General features: G+C 50.5%; 1 protein-coding gene across 1 annotated transcript in view; it reads right to left on the bottom strand.

Moving 5' to 3' along the window:
• SLC6A5 (solute carrier family 6 member 5) overlaps positions 1 to 15,483 on the bottom strand; it is a 51,015-nt gene extending 35,532 nt beyond the window's left edge. Inside the window, exons 1-5 of the mRNA XM_068977037.1 lie at positions 14,965 to 15,483; positions 12,247 to 12,385; positions 9,504 to 9,635; positions 8,982 to 9,155; positions 817 to 958 (exon numbers count right to left, since the gene is read on the bottom strand). Of these exons, the coding sequence (XP_068833138.1) occupies positions 817 to 958; positions 8,982 to 9,155; positions 9,504 to 9,635; positions 12,247 to 12,385; positions 14,965 to 15,483 (1,106 nt within the window). The remainder of the gene's footprint in view (positions 1 to 816; positions 959 to 8,981; positions 9,156 to 9,503; positions 9,636 to 12,246; positions 12,386 to 14,964) is intronic.
• Between the last annotated feature and the right edge of the window lie 831 nt (positions 15,484 to 16,314).

Raw genomic sequence — 16,314 nt, 5'->3', positions numbered from 1 at the left:
TGACTCCACAGCCCCTTGGCCTTCGCAACCACTCCATGGTTTAATAAGGGATGTCGGACGGGCCCAGAGAAGCTCTTGATAACAGTCCCTCTGGAGCACTAAGATGGTCCCAGAGGACTCGCAAAGCCACCAAAAGCAGATTTACAGCTCGCTCTACCACACACACCACGTTCCAGGCGGCACTAGAAGTAAAGAACCTGCCTGCCAACGCAGGAGATATCAACGGCGTGGGTTTGATTCCTGGGTCAGGAAGATCCCCTGGAGGAGATCGACAATACCCCTGACCACGTGATTATGTGATCAGATTTCAGCCAACCACGGGGTCAGGCTCCTTTCTCAATGCTCAGGGTGAATCAAGGCCCACCCTCACTGGTCGAGGTTATCTGTAGAGGGGATTTTTTCCCTCATTCAGCCTAACTGCCCCTTCTGTTCTACGGGGAATGCTCACGTACCCTCGGAGTCCATACAGGAGAGGAAACTTGGAATAGGAATTCATGGCACTCAGGAAAACCAGCAGGGATATAATGGCCACTTCTCATTATCTAAGTAGAGGCCGCAAATGAGGGGCCTGCTGACCTATGCATCTTATTTGACATCAGTGTTTCACTTTAATTGATTTGCTAACATTTAAAATGAGAGAGAGACATAAGAATTCATATTTGATTTCCAGCATCTCTTGTAAAATGGAAGCCCTGGTGCACTGGCCCAGCGGGCAAGGAGGGTGCAGAGAGAGGCAGCCCATCCCTCAAGTCCACAGGTTGGATATTCACTAATTTTCTGGGTTTCTCTCGGAAAGTGTTTTTTAAAAAATCTTACTTGAAATACTCTTCACTCCCACTGACGAACGTTTTATTGGCCTGGCTGGTGAAGTTAACCATTGTCAAGTTGGGATAGGCGGTCATGCAGAAAGTCGAGTTCTTGATCTGTATTTTGGGATGGTCATTGATCACACAGGAATCTGTTCAGGAGAGGATGGAATGAAAACACAGTGAAATCTGTACAAAAAATAGACACTTGTCTTTCCAGCAACTTAAAGACAAAAGCTAAAATAGTTCCTAAATATTGGACAGTCACTTTGGGAAGGTATTAACTGAGCAAAGCTGGATGCAGATGAGCCCCAAAATTGTGTGTTACTCGTCCTGGAGCCCCTGGTACCAGCTTCAACTGTGCCTGGTCCTGGTAACAACAGCACTTCTTTCTGGAGCGCTCTCTACATGCTAAGCACTTACAGGCATTATCTACCCTGAGGTTCAGAGCAGCCTATGCTGTGGGTACCACTGCCTCCATCTTTAAGATGAGGAAAAAGGCTCAAAGAGGTTATTAGGTGATTCTACCAAAATCACACAGCTAACGAGAAGCAGGATTCAAACCCAGATCCTTATGATTCCACAAAGAATAAACGGCTTGTGGAAATGAATTTTAATCAGACATCAACAAAGCTGAAGGGCTACTACCACAGAAGACCCACTAATAAGCTCACCTTGAACCCAGTGCCTGGCGTGACAGCTGACACACAGAGGTCCCCTAAATATGCGTGCCACGTGCTTTCCGCACACTAACATGAGCTCATGAGTCTGCAACAGGGCTTCTCAACTGGGGACGAATTTGTCCACCAGGGGGCACTTGGCAATGTCTGAGGACACAGTTGTCCCTGTTCAGGGAACAGGGTGCTCCTGGCATCTAGTGGGCAGAGTCCAAGGATGCTGCTGAACACCCAACAATGTACAGGACAACCCCCACAATGGAGAATTATCCAGGCCCCACATGTCAATAGTGCAGAGGCTGAGAACGCCTGACCTAGGCTGGGGTGGGGTCAGGGAACTAACCAGATGAGTCAGTGTGTCAGGCACCTTGCTGGAAGCTTTGCCAATTATCATCTCATAAAAGCCTCCGAAACCCTGGGAAGTGCCTATCATCATCCTCATTTTACACAGGAAGAAGCTGAAGTCTTTCTAGTCATGTTACAATGTCTCTATGATCCCTTGATTGATATTTTAGATAAAGAGTCCACCAGGATTAATGCCAAAGGATATTTAATGTATAAAGATGTGAAAGTAACACTAACAACAATAACTAACACTTACACAGCACTTAACCATGTACTATTTTAAATGTCTTGAAGTGAAGTCGCTCAGTCGTGTCCGACTCTTTGCGACCCCATAGACTGCTGCCTACCAGGCTCCTCTGTCCATGTCTTAGCTGATTTGATTCACAGCTGCAAATAAAGAAACTGGGCACAGAGAAGGGCAGTTGCTTGCCAAGGTCACACAGCAGAATCAGGAGGCAAACAGTCACTCTCTCCTTGGAGGCCATGCTTTTAACCACTCTACTGGGAAGCAGAAAGCAGGGAACATAAACTGAAACACCTTCAAGAGTCAGGCTGGTGACACAAATGAGAAAGATATACAATGGAGGGTACAAAGTTATGATAAACAGAGAGGACGACAGAGGATGAGATGGCTGGATGGCATCACTGACTCGATGGACGTGAGTCTGAGTAAACTCCAGGAGTTGGTGATGGACAGGGAGGCCTGGAGTGCTGCAGTCCAAGGGGTCGCAAAGAGTCGGACACGACTGAGCAACTGAACTGAACTGAACTAAAACAGAGAGTATGATCTTCCCTCTGTATCTGCAGATTTAATATCCTCGGATTCAACCAACTGCAGACTGAAATGTCAGTGGAGGTTGGCTGGATGCTGTTTTCGTTGTCCTACACCACTTTATATCCTGCACGGGAACACCTGCAGACTTTGGTATCTGAAAGGGCTCTGGAACCAGTTCCGTGAACATCGAGCGATGATTGCACCAGCCAATCCTGCCATGCTTTTCCAGGTGTTCTGATAAAAGATGCAGAAACCCTGGATATTTCCATGAAGTCTCTCCATTTCAAAATATTGGAAATAAGGCCAGATTATCTTTAAACACTGTGGACCAAACAAACAAAAAACACATGCAGCCTAGATCTGGTGCATGGATTCCAAATGCACGTCTTCTGTGGCACAGCAAAGTGGGAACTGTGGGTTCAGGAATTCCACTAGCTCTGAGAGCTTGGACAAGTTCCTTTATCTGTCCAAGCCTCCGTTTTTCTGATCATAAAGTGTCTAGTTTGAAGGCTGTCCCAAGAACCAGATTAAGTGAGATAGGTCATGAATGAGACCATCGCACGCAACACCTAGCACACAGCTGGACCCCGTAAAATTTAGCCATAAAGCAAATGTCATTGTTACACCTTTTCATGGGGTGAGCATCTCTGATCCCCAGCATCGTCTCTCAATTCCACTTGCCAGCCATAAAGCATCTAACGCCTCCCACACAACCTCTCCAGAATATCTGAGAAAGCTGGATAAAATTTAAAGCTGTAATAATAAGAACCCCTTACCTCTGATTGATTCTTTAGACCACAGGTTTCCTAAACAGCAGTACTACTGACACTTGGGATCAGAAAATTCTCTGTGGTGGGGACACTGTCCTGAGTATCGCAGGGTATTATATTAGCAACATCGCTGGCCTCTGCCCACTAGATGTCAGGAATATTTATCTTCCCCCTGCCCCACTTGCGACAACCAAAAATGTCTGTGAACTTTGCAAAATGCCTCCCACAAAATCTCTGGGGTTTGAGAAGCACCACTTTGAGAGTTCTCAAAAAAACCTTCTCGCTCAATATTATCTTCTCGGATCAAATAACAGTTTCAGGGGGATTCTGAGCTCAAAACGATCAACTATTTACCAAGGAAGCATTTGTTTTCCCCAGCGGGGACCAGAATGAAGGCAATTAAAGCACCATCCATGTCCCTTTAGGAAGAGATCGCTAATGCACGGGCAAACTCAAAATCCCTTGCTGCCAAATCTGCCACAGAGGAACACGTGGGCAGCTTCCTTAGCGAGCGTCTCTGGGCGTGTCTGGATTACCACTCACCGCCGCAGTAAAGGTCACAGCGTCCCTGCGGCACTGCGGCCTCCTGCAATATCCCTTCTCACCACTGGGCGGCAGGAGCGCGCTTCCCAGCGCACTGAGCCTTCAGGTCCTCCAGCAAAAGAACGACCGGCCCTGCCGTCAGCGAGCTCTGCGGCCCAGCAACCCTGAACAAAGAACCGCGATAAGGATCGCGCTGAACTGGAAGCGGTTGGAAGGATTCTCTTTACTTGGGCAATTATGAATAAATGAGAGCACACGAAAGACAAGGTAGAAAAGGAATCGTTGAACTAAAATTCTAATGCAAATTAAGCCATTCTAGAAATAGAAATGGTATTTATGCGATTCCCATTTTAGGTGACCCAGCTAGCTCCTAATTTCAAAAAGCAGTCACTGGTCTCACTCAGCAGGGCATGGATTAGCCCTTCAACGTTACAAATACCCAGAGGATTGAATGTCCTTAAGGAAAACAGCCTTTCTCACAATCTACACCTCAGAAATGTGTGGCAAGCTCTTCTGGTGGACTGAGCCAGGGCAGATACCAGGGTCCGGGCACCTGAGTGATGGGGGGAGGGGAGGGTCCCAGGCAGTGTGTCCCTAGCAGAGCTCAGGGGCCATGGGATAAAGCCCTTCCTGCTGTAAGTGAAGGTCATAATGGCCAGGGAATCTATCCCGCTTTCCTGGGACCAGCTGCCCGCTATCACAGTGTAGGATGGTTATGGGGTTATAAGGGGGTGGATGAGCTTGGAAGGTCATTTGTGGAACACTGCACTAGGGGAGGGAGTTTTTCCACTTCCTAAACAAGGACAGTGAAGCCTGGCCTGCTGCCGCCCATGGGGTTGCAAAGAGACGGATTAGACTTAGTGACCGAACAACAAAAACAAGCCTCTCTCAGAACGGCCAACTGGGAGGCAGCCTGGGACGTCATTGTCTGGATTCCTTTATTTTATTTTAATTTTTGGTGACACTGTGCAGCATGCAGGATCCCTGACCAGGGATCGAACCTGTGCCCCCTGCATTAGGAGTATGGAGTCTTAACCAGTGGGTCAGCACAGAAGCCCTTGAACTCCCATCTTGTCCAGCAGAAAAATGGGGCTACAAAGTTGACTATGTCTCTGCAAGTCATCCCCTTTTCTAAGTCACTTTAGGACACCACAGGGTCAATACTTATGAAAAGGATAGCCTGTCCCTGGTCATGGAAAATGGTCAAGCTTACAAAACCCAGCAAAGAGCAGATGGAGGGGTTGCATTGAGAGAGGGGAAATTGAGATCTCCACTTTAAGCAAACAAAAAACATTAAACTACCTTAAACTACCGGCTAAGAATGAGATAAGATCTTCTAAGCCTGTCCACATGCTTCCAGGGAATAGAATGAAAAGTGTTCATTTCTCTCTCTGCTCAGAGCTTGCATCGTTTTTACAGTTTGTACCATAAGGTGCTTTGCTGTATAATGTCTTCACTCTACCTTTCATGTTCTCTGGGATATTATGAGCCAGAAAAAAAATTCCACAAAACCAGCAATGCCTGCACGCACATGCCTGGCCCAGGCATTGTGTTCAGGTTGCTGTAAAAATACACACACACACTATATAAATGTATATGTATGCATCTACATATATATTCTCCACCCATAAAATAAATACGTGTCCCTGATAGAAAATCTAGGGAAAAAGAAAAAAACAGAATGGCTCCAGATCTACCAGGTAATATGTGTGTGTTTCTTTCCTATACATTCTCTACCAGCACATCATTGTTAGTAAAAACAAAATTACACTATGAATCTGTATCCTGCCTTTACATTTAACTTGATGTGCTGATGATTTCCCTATGTTTTACGCATATTCATTTTTAAAGACTATGAAGTATTCTTTAGTCTTTAAAAATGCACTGTAATTTATTTGAACCATGGAATTATTGAATTTTTGTTACTGTTTCCCGTGCTTTCCTAGGCTATAAATGTGACTACAATGAACAACCTTGAATAGTCCTCACCTGTGTCTTTGGTTTTCTTTTAACAGTAGATCCCCAGGAGTGGTATCACTAAGTCAAAACTACTGTTCAAATGAGCTTTCTTTTAAACCCCATAGAATCTCAGCTACAAACACCCGGACAGATGTCACTCTGCCAAGGATAACAGAATAAAGCCTTCAGGAGCCCTGGATGAGCAGAGAATCGGGGGTCACTGAGACCCAAATCCTGGTGCTGTCTCTGCCTGGAGACATGTGACTGGGCACTCCACTCTCTGAGGCTTAGAGCCCACTTTGTCACCTGTAACACAGTGACCGTGTCATCTGCCTCTTGGGACTCATAGGACTCTAATTAGGAATAGCAGAGACATCATTTAAGAAGCTGCTGTGTAGGCTAAGGAGTGGTTGGGACCATGGCCTTGGGAGGCAGGCAAACTTGGGATCCAATCCTAGGTCTACCACAGAGCTAGCTTTATGCACTTGAGCTCTAGATTTTTCACCTATAAACTGGAAATAACAATTAAACCCATATGTTGCTTGTTGTCCATCCTAACATTGGTAATATGAGTTATTAAATAGTTTAACATGGTGGTTCATGTGTAGTAAGTGATGCTTGCTATTACTGTTAAGGCTCACTGTGTTGCATAAATACTAGTGGATATTGTTAGCAGAGGGAACAGTGTTTCTGAACTACCATCCCTCCCAAGGGACAGCTGCAAGACACCGATCACCATGACCCCAGAAGGCCCTGATGGAAGTGCCCAGGGAAGCTTCCCTGGAGGCTGGATCAAGGCAACAACCCTCCCCAAGCGGGCGCTCCTTCAGAAAGTGACTTCTGTCCCAGACACAATCCTGGATGGACAGTCTGGGCACTGGGATGACTTGAGGCTCTTCTCCACTCCAGACCCCACATCCTGGACAATGCACTTTGCCAAAATGGCAACCAGTTTCCGGAATCCATTCCAGCAGCAGATTGTCAATGGTGAATCTGCAAACAGCCAGCTTACTGAGTGGGGTTCTCTCAGTGGCTTTGCAAAGGTGGCTCTGAGCTGGTAGGGAGCACAGGGCAAGAAGGTGGGCACTCCATTCCAAACATGGTTAAGGAAAGATTAATTAAGGGCCGTGGGCAAGAGCAAGCCTGGTGGTTCCTACTCCTGGGTGTGCCTGGGAACTGTAAACATACAGCTTTACAGAGTACTAGGCTTCATCCCCTGGAGAAGGCAATGGCACCCCACTCCAGTACTCTTGCCTGGAAAATCCCGTGGACGGAGGAGCCTGGTAGGCTGCAGTCCATGGGGTCGCTAAGAGTCGGACACGACTGAGCGACTTCACTTTCACTTTTCACTTTCGTGCATTGGAGAAGGAAATGGCAACCCACTCCAGTGTTCTTGCCTAGAGAATCCCAGGGACGGGGGAGCCTGGTGGGCTGCCGTCTATGGGGTTGCACAGAGTCGGACATGACTGAAGCGACTTAGCAGCAGCAGCAGTGCTAGGCTTCATCCTCGGAGGGTCCAATTTACTTGGTCTGGGCTTGACTGTAAGTGATGTCTTGATTTGCTAGTTCCCAGGTGATTCCCATGTGCAACAGCTTGGGCTGAGAACCACTGCTCCTAAATTTAGAGTTCATCCACATGGAGATTGTAAAGATGAAGGCATGGAAGCCCAGAGAGTCTAGACGGGCACTTACTCCTCGTCATTCCGCTAGTGGGCCCCACACCAGCTGTTGTTCAGTCGCTAAGTAGTGTTGGGCTGTTTGGGACCCCATGGACTGCATCATGCCAGGCTTCCCTGTACTTCACCATCTCTCCGAGTTTGTTCAAATTCATGTCCGTGCCTGTCCCCACTGCAGGGAATCCCACAAATCCTCGTCCTGAGCTCGTCAGCTGCCCTGGGTTTGAATTTGATGAGCATGTCTCCATCATCAGTCCTCCTGCAATCCCGTCCAGGTGGAGGCTGCATGTGTTGTGTGCCTCCAGGCACGGGTGTGTAAAAGCACTCCAGTGTGAGCTCCCGCCTTTACGAACGTGCATCTCTGGGGGGGGGGGGGGTGTCGGGCTGTGAGGGATGGGTCGTCTTTCTCTCTTACACACTCAAAGCGTGTAAGGAACTTCCTTGCTCTGCAGCGTGCGGGCTGTCCAGGCAAAAGAGCTGGGCTGGGGGGCCACCACTAAGAGACACAGGATTCTGACTGCTTGAAGGGAGTGACAGACGTGCCAGGAAGGAAGAAACTGCGTGCTAACCGGCGTTCAGGAAATGAACAGCACCTTCAAAGGCATCTGATACTAGCACCTTCCATTCGTGCTCTTTCCAACTAGGATCACATCCTCCACTTTTCTCCTTTCAGCAATCCCATGAGGTAAGCCCATGAAGAATGTTGTTAGCATTTCTGTGTCTCAAATGAGGAAAACTGAGACCCAGAGAGAAGTTACCCGATGCAAAGGCACGTACCACCAGGGGCAAAACGCCTTACACACCGGAAGCCATGCCAGCCGCTCTGCCCTGCCCCTCCTCACTGCCACACATTTGCCCTTGACCTAACAAACTGACAGTTCCCCCAAGCCCCAGCCCCAGAGTATTTCAGGTCTGAATCAGTGTTAACACTCCCCGCCTCCCCAGACAGCCTCCCCTCTTCTAGGCACTTCGCTACATTCCTTTCTATCAGAGGTCTGTAGGTCAAGCGTCTGTTCTCTTGCGTTACCGCATGCTCTGGGCAGCATCGTGTGAAGTGTGGACCCAGGCTGACATGCCTCACTCTCCTAGACTCTAGACTTCATTGCTTTACAGACTGTACCATGCACACAAGTCACCAGGGGACACCACTCTAGCCAAATCTAGTAAATCAGACTACTTGGTGAACTTGTAATTCTACATTTTCAACAAAAACTCCTGCTATTCATGAGCAAACAAAAATTTGATTACCCAGCCTAGGCCATGAGTTCCTTAAATATTAGAATTAACTATATTCGAGGTTGGTTCTCATCTCTGTACCCCCAGCATCTAGTATAGAACTTGACAAACATAACAGGCACTCAGTTCATCCTCCCTGAATGAATGAATGAATGAATGAACAATTCGCCTGGTGCAGGTATATCCAAACTTACCTAATAAAAGTTTGGTTTTGTCTTTGCATTCTGGCGTGTTCCAAGGGTTGTTGCAGGAGCCCCAGGGCAGCACAGACACAAAGGAGGCAAACAGGTAGAAAAGTGTGTAGCAAATAATCACATTGTAGTATATGGCTATTAGGACAGAGATGATCAGCATTGCGATGCCACAGCCTGCGGAAGCAAAAGTTTCAGGGATTCGTTTCCTCCAGATCCTGTGGAATCCTTATGGCTGGGCGCAGGGGCGGGGAATGTAGGTGCTGGCTCCCTCTTACAATGGACACATTAATAGTGGAGTGGACTCTGTGTCTACCAGGACATCGAGACATGCTGCCAGGAACAGGGTGATGCCCGAGATGATCTCGGGCCATTCTTCAGAGGGCCCCAGTGGTGAAACTGATCAACTAGAGAAGGAAGGAGTGGGTTCTCCCAACCACAGAAGCAGGTCTCACTCCCTGGGGCCATTTGGTGCCAGAGAGGGCAGGGAAGGGCTGAGGCAGCTGGGAAGCAGGGAGCACTCACCTTGCAGGGCTGGGATGGCCTTCCACACAGACACCGGCCCCTGGCTGGCAAACTGGCCCAGGGACACCTCTAGGAAGAAGATGGGCAACCCTGCCAGAGCCAGCATCATCAGGTAAGGGATGAGGAAAGCACCTTGGAAAGAGAGAGCGGGAGGTGAGAGCTCAGAGAGGCCCAGGCTGGCAGGCTCCATCCTCCCCTTCGGGGAGCGAGCTCCCTGCCTTCTCCAGGAAGCTTTTGATATTCCAGCTCAACTGCAAGCACCCAGGGATGGATAGGAGCATCCTCTAAACAGTGCCAGGGTTCCCTGCAATCACACTGTTCTTTTCAATTCCCCATTGGGTGCGTCGTTGAGGGTTGCACGCTGAGTGCACTCTATTCTTTTCTTTTTCTTAGTCTAGTAATTCAGCGTCCCCAAATGAAGCCCTTCCTTCCAATGATCAACAAATCCACACTCCACACTTCTGACTCGCTGCTGGACTCCGATTTGGTGAAATCTCATTGGCATCCCAGCTCTCCAAATCTGCTAAGCTAGACTGCAGGGGCCCTCGACTTGAGTCACCTGCACACCTTCTACCAACAAGACGGGTGGTGGGGACATCCTTCCCCCCGCCCCCCACCTCAGCCTTCACACAGGACTCCACTTCCTTCTCCATGTGAGAAGTCCCTTCTGTCCTTCAAGGTCAGCTCAAATGCCTCCTCCTCCAGGAAGTCTCCTTTCTCTACCCTTCCCCAGCACCTCCCCTCCCAACACCGGGTACTTGACAATATTTATGTGGGTGTCTTATCTGTGGGCTTCTGATGATGTTGATCCTTCCTCTCTGTTCTCTAGAATGGCCAGGCCAGGGCTCTGGGAGCTGGCAGGTCTCCAGAGACTGGCTGAGGGTTCCTGGGGGTTCTTCATCCTCAAGGATTCTTTGGGGTTGTTTGATAGGAGCTTGGGGAATAGCCATGATCTTTGGAAAGGTCTGGACCAGGGAGGGCTGTTGCACAGTCAGAACCAATTTGGGGACTCGACACCAGAGCCCAGAACACTGGACTCCACAGAAGGAAAGCTGATCTTTCTCTTGTCAGTTCCTCCTGCTGGAAGGACCTTTCCTGGCAGGGCCTCTCCAGAGGAGGAAGGCCAGGGACCGCTGGGGAGTAAAACCAGGGCTCTTGCTTTATCCTCTCCTGAATGGATTTTCATGAAAGATGTGGATCATGCATCCCTTCTCTTTTGTTCCTGGGAGGGAGGGAGGGAGTGAGCCAGCCCTCCACCTCCTCCCCTCCATCCCCTTGAAGGGGCTGGAGCCAGTGTTTGCAGAAGAGGTTGCCTTCCCCCCTGGTAGCCAGACTCAACTCCCCATGCAGCCAGAGTTTTTCTCAGATCGTGGTTTTTCTCAGATCTTTGTATTTCCCAGATCGCGGACGAGGAAAGCTCAGGCCCTTCTCACTGGTGCAGCAGAGCCTCTGGCTGCAAAGCTGCCGTGCTCCCCGGACTGGAACTCCCTCCCTCACCCACCCTGGCTGTCCGCCCCCTTTTCTGGCACTGGAAGCTTAATCACAGCACCCTGGTCTGGGGACTCCCTGCAGAGAACCGAGCCGAAGCGCAGCTGGGGCAGCAGTCGGTGTGTGATCAGCGTGCGTTCTTCTGTTTCCAGGGCACCCCTCCCTGATCGCAACCACCCTGCACTCCTCATAAATACTTGTCAACAGTGTCCTAATTTGGAATTAGGGGGAGGGGTGTTAACATATATTTCCGTTTTCATCGTCACGTGGCTCTGCACCTGTCCCTCCTCCCCGTACCTGGAGAGCTCACCCAGAGACCAAAAAACAAACCCAAACCCTTAAGCTACCTAACCCGATAGGGTGAGGGGCGCATTTCTTATCTCCTTGGTCCAGTTGAGAAGCTGTGAAAGAGAAAGGAGGTGCAAATTCCTTTTTGTAAAGGGGGCTTGGCTTAGCCCCGCCCTGTGGTGCCTCAGTGTTGCCAGGGCAAGCAAAGGGGACCCTGGATGTGCCGGGTTCCTCCTCAATGGGTACAGGAGAGGCTCAATGGATCCTAGAGGCCTGGCAGCTGGTGCGTGCGTGACTGGTGCCCACTCCATTTTAGAAACGGTTTTCCCTCCACCCAGTGAGGACAAATGCAACGGAAACTGTTTTTGCTAAAGTCAAAATAAGTCCTGCTTGCTCCCAAGAGGACGTATCTGTGTGAGCGCTTCTACTGGATTCTCAAGAGCACAGCCCCCAGCCGCTCTGCGCGCCCATCCTGGCTCGCCTGCATCTGTCCTCTGCACGACCCAAGTGCCCAGTAGGCTCAGATTTCCAGGTTACTATCTTACCATATACTTAATTTGATGTCCAGGACAGCACAGCTCCTGGCTCTAAAACTATTCGTGTGCGAGGAGGGCACTGGGTACCGAATACTTGTGGGCTAAATTAGGATTTGAGCTCGCCTGCATCAGTGTTCACCTGAATCAGGACCCAGCCTCCCAAGTGGACAATGGGGCCTTGTGGAAACCCATCTCGCCCCTGAGCTCCATCTCCAGATAAAGGCCTCCTGGATCTAGTACCAACCAGGTATGGTAGCTCCTGCTCTCTGGCTTCCCACAGATGCCTACAGGGGATGGAGCTGGAGTGTGAAGGGCCTGCCCGGAGCCTCCTCTCTCAGCCTAAGTCCCAGATTCTGTATCTCCTGCTCTGCGTCCCCCGCCAACCCCCAAGTGCCCACCCCGCCGTGGGGGAAAGAGCGGAAAAGCCATACCTCCCCCGTTCTGGAAGGCCAGGTAGGGAAACCTCCAGACATTGCCCAGCCCCACTGCGTACCCCACCATGGACAGGATGAAGTCCAGTTTGCTGGACCAGTTCCCTCGGGCCTTATTCTCATCCCCTTGCTCGTCCTCCTGGGGGCGGAAAAGCACATTGTCGGATCACAGCCCTAGGTAGACCGGCAGGCAGGTCCCATCCCACCCCTCTCCCCCCTCAAAGCTGAGGGTCCTTCCCAGCAAGCAGGCCCCCACTTTTCACACGAGGATGCATCGGCAGGCAGGGCCCTGACCCCTCAACCCTGCACACTTTCAGCAGGCAGGCTCCCAATTCTGATGTGAAGATCCATCTTCAAGAGACTCTTGAACCCCCTCTTTCCGCAAATCCCGCAGTCAAGTCACACCAGCAAGCACTTCCCCCAAACCTTGAACCTGTAGGTTGATTGCAAGCAGATCCCTCCATCCCTAACATATCCTTTGGCAAGCAGGCCCCAATATCATGCCTAGGGTTCCCAGCAAGCAGGTTCCTAAACATCCCCTACCTCCCCAAATTCCTCAACACACCCCTTTCTCTCTCTCTCTCTCTCTCTCTCTCTTTTTTCTTTTGGACTCCATGCTAAGGCCAGAAAGAGAGCTGCAATGCCTGAAGCCAGCCAGAGCCCCTGCATCACTCTCTCCAAAGCCTATGGGCAGAAGCTGCCTCTCAGCTCATTGAAGGGGCGCCTTTCAGCTCTCGGGAAAGGGAGATGGGAAGGAGGGAGCTTTAGGGGTGAAACAAGAGGGGGACAGAAAAACAGACATGGAAAGAGACGGGACATCAAAAACCTTGAGTTCTGGTCTACACTTTATCCTACCCAGCTGGATAACCCCAGACAAGCCACTGGCTCTCTTGGAGCTTCTGTGTCCCCATCTGTAAACTGAAGTGTTCAGAATCACAGTCTCCCGAGGCACCCTCCTGCTCCTGCAGTCTATGGGTTTGGGGGGCTCACCTCTCCAAGCACACGCTAAGATGCTCTATTAGGGCAGTCCCTGGTTCTGGAATGTCTTACTGTAAAGCAGAAAGAAAAACTGCAAATAAACCCAGAAAGTGTTCGGGACACCTGGACACGACACAGAGCTTCCAGGGACCTGAGCCCCAGTCCTTCTCAGTCACCTTCTCCCTCCTCCATTACCCTCCACCTCCTATTCTAGCATTCTGGCCTGTCCACACTGTTCCACAGGCCATGGAGGATAAAGAAGCAGCTGGCAAGATGGGGAGGAGGTCTGGGGGAGAGAGGAGGAGGGGCAAGGTGGGTGGCAGAAAGACGAGAATCAGAAAGATGGGCAGAGCTGAAAATAGGGAAAGGCAGGGCTTGATCTACACTGACCGTCTTTAATGTCCCCGCTACACACCTCCCACACACATACCGTCTCCAGCGCCCTCCCCCTTCAATTCTTCCAGGGCTGGAAAGGGTGGGAGTTCCGGCTCCTTTTGCCGCAGTGCGGAGGTTAAGCAAGACATGTGAGACAAATTTTCTGCCTCCACCTGGGGTCACACTCTTGGGCACATGCTGTCACAGGCAGTTAATGCACACAGTCAAACACTCCGGAAGAGGACCCCAAGAGCTAGGGCGCGTGGGAAAGCCTAAGCTTACATCCATTTCTAGTTATTTTAACAGCTGAGCTCTTGCTGTGTGGAAAACTGTGTGTGTATGTGTGTGTGTAAGAGAGAGAGTCTACAAACACTAGAGAAACTAAGAAGGGCTCCATTAACCCTAGATTTCACACAGGGAGGTGTTCTGGTTCAAGAAACCCGCCCCCCCACCTCCACTGGATACATAGGCTTAGCCCTTGAGCTAAGAGGAGAGGAGGCTGTGGAGAGGCCCGCAGTGGGAAAGGAAGAGCTGAAGTCTATGAAACAGGATGGAGGGAAGAAATCAGAGAAGGAGGCGAGAGGCTGGAGGGAGTGGGAGAAGACAGAGGCCTGTATGGGAGGGGGGCCACCAGCAACAGCTGCCTTCTCCCCCGCTCAGGACTGGGATTTGCTTTGAGGGTTTTTCATGCCTCTGGTTGAACCTAAAGGATCAAATGGACAGGTGAATCCAGGTTTGTAGGGCCTGGAGCTTATACAATTGAGAGGAGTACTCTAAGAAAAATATATACACGAAATTAGGTACAGGTTTTAGAAAAGATAGGCTCTGAGGCTTAAACTTCAGTAGCGGCCTCATATAAACCACTTATCAAATGAGTTCTCACGATTACCGTAACTTGCAGTACAAAGCCCACAGGACTAAGCCATCATTCCTCCCTTCTCCCCGCCCAGGTTTTTCTCTTTATTTTCTTCTCCTTTTTAAATTAAGTTAAAAAATAAAAAATAGATCCAGTGGTTAGCAAGAGGGGGAGTCCTGTCTGCAGAAAGGGGTGAGAATCTAAACGCCTCGACTGCGTGATGAGTCTGCACCTGGATGGCCGCTACCACTGAGGCTGGGAAGGGGCAGATAGTGGCAGCTCCCGAGGTCTCGAGCCCTCCAGCAGGGTTGCGGCAGCCCTCCCGCCGCTGAACCAGCGACCCCCCAGCGCAGTGCGTGTTTCCGAAGCCCCAAAGCTGCCTCCCGCATCCATCACCTGGCACTGCCAACCGGTCTCCCCATCAGCACACGTGCACCCGCTTGGGCCTGGCTCGCCTCTCCCGCGGCTGGGGAGCAGGAGGCGGCGCGGCTCCAGCCCGACCTGCTTACCTGGGTGGCAGCGGTAGCCACGCTGCCCGGGAGCACGGACGTGATTCCATCCGTGCCCAGCACCACGGTGCTCTGGCTCATATTCACCCAGCCCACGGCCGGGGTATTGTTCCGCTCCAGGGTGCCCTTCCCCACACTCACATTCGCATCCCCCTCCAGGCCCCGCAGGGCGGGAATCTTACAAGGCAGCGCGTTGCCGGGCCCGGCTCCCCCTGAAGGAGGGGCGGTCTGCACACAGTGCGCCTCGCTCCAGTCCCGCAGAGCCGCCGAGGCCGCCGGCGCCCGCGGGCTACTCAGTTTGCAAGCCCCGGCTCCTCCGGGCCGCTCGGCCTCGCAGGCTCGCGCGTCGGGAGCATGGAAAGTTTGTGCGCCGGTGGAAGCGGACCTGGGCACACGCGGCGGCGGCGGGGCGGTGGCCGCGGGAAGCTCCTGCTCCGGGCTCGTCCTAGGTGCGCACGGGCCATCGTGGTGGCCCAGGGGCACCGTCGCCTCCAGGCTGTTGGCTGGTTGTTTATTCATTTCCTTGGGAGCACTGCAATCCTGCGAACACAACGTGAAGTTCGTGCAAAACAAGTCACGGCAGCCTTTAAAAATACCTGTATCCACATACAGAGACGTTCACAACTCAGATCCAGACATAAGATCCAGGGAACAAATGGGAATCTGGATTTTTTTTTTCCTTCTTCAAGAAAAACTGTAACCAGTATTTCTCAGTCTGTCTTCCCAATAACTAAATGACATAAGGAAGCTAATATTCTCCTCCCTGATAGAAGGTGAACTAAAAAAAAAAGATGCAGGAGTGTTTTTTAGGAAGGGGGGAGAAGAGGAGGGTGGAAATAGCCCTACAGCCATGAGCTCCTCGCCTTCTTTGGATTTCACATCATGGCTTTGGATGCCCACGGTCCCCATCACCATTGTAGAAAGATTCTTTAATTTTCCGCCCCATTTCCTTTGTCATTCAACAATGCACATTTGCTGCCTTTTTTTTTTTTTTTAATAAGCGATAGACAAGCTGTGGCCACAATAGCTGATGCCCTGGCACCTGCAAGTATTAGAAGCCAAATCTGTTCTGTGAATCTTAGCGATCCAAAAACTACCCACACCTGCCAGGTAGTAAAGGCAAGGATAAGGGAAACTGACCAAACAGTAACAACAACCCCGCAAGAACAACAATAAACCAGATTTAAAACACAAGACAGTAACCAGGTTTATCTTACACAGCCTACATTCACCTCCAGATTCCTAGACATGCAAAAGAGCCTGAGAAGATTTTTGGTCCTCCCCACTCCCCAAGAATAGCTATTCACAAGAGTTTAATACCCATGCCCCTATACTGCCTTAGGAGATGAA

This window comes from Capricornis sumatraensis, chromosome 8 (genome assembly GCF_032405125.1).
Source record: "Capricornis sumatraensis isolate serow.1 chromosome 8, serow.2, whole genome shotgun sequence".
NCBI classification, from domain to species: Eukaryota; Metazoa; Chordata; class Mammalia; order Artiodactyla; family Bovidae; genus Capricornis; species Capricornis sumatraensis.
Note: the sequence above shows the minus strand (reverse complement) of the source record. Positions and strands in the feature narration are given on the sequence as shown.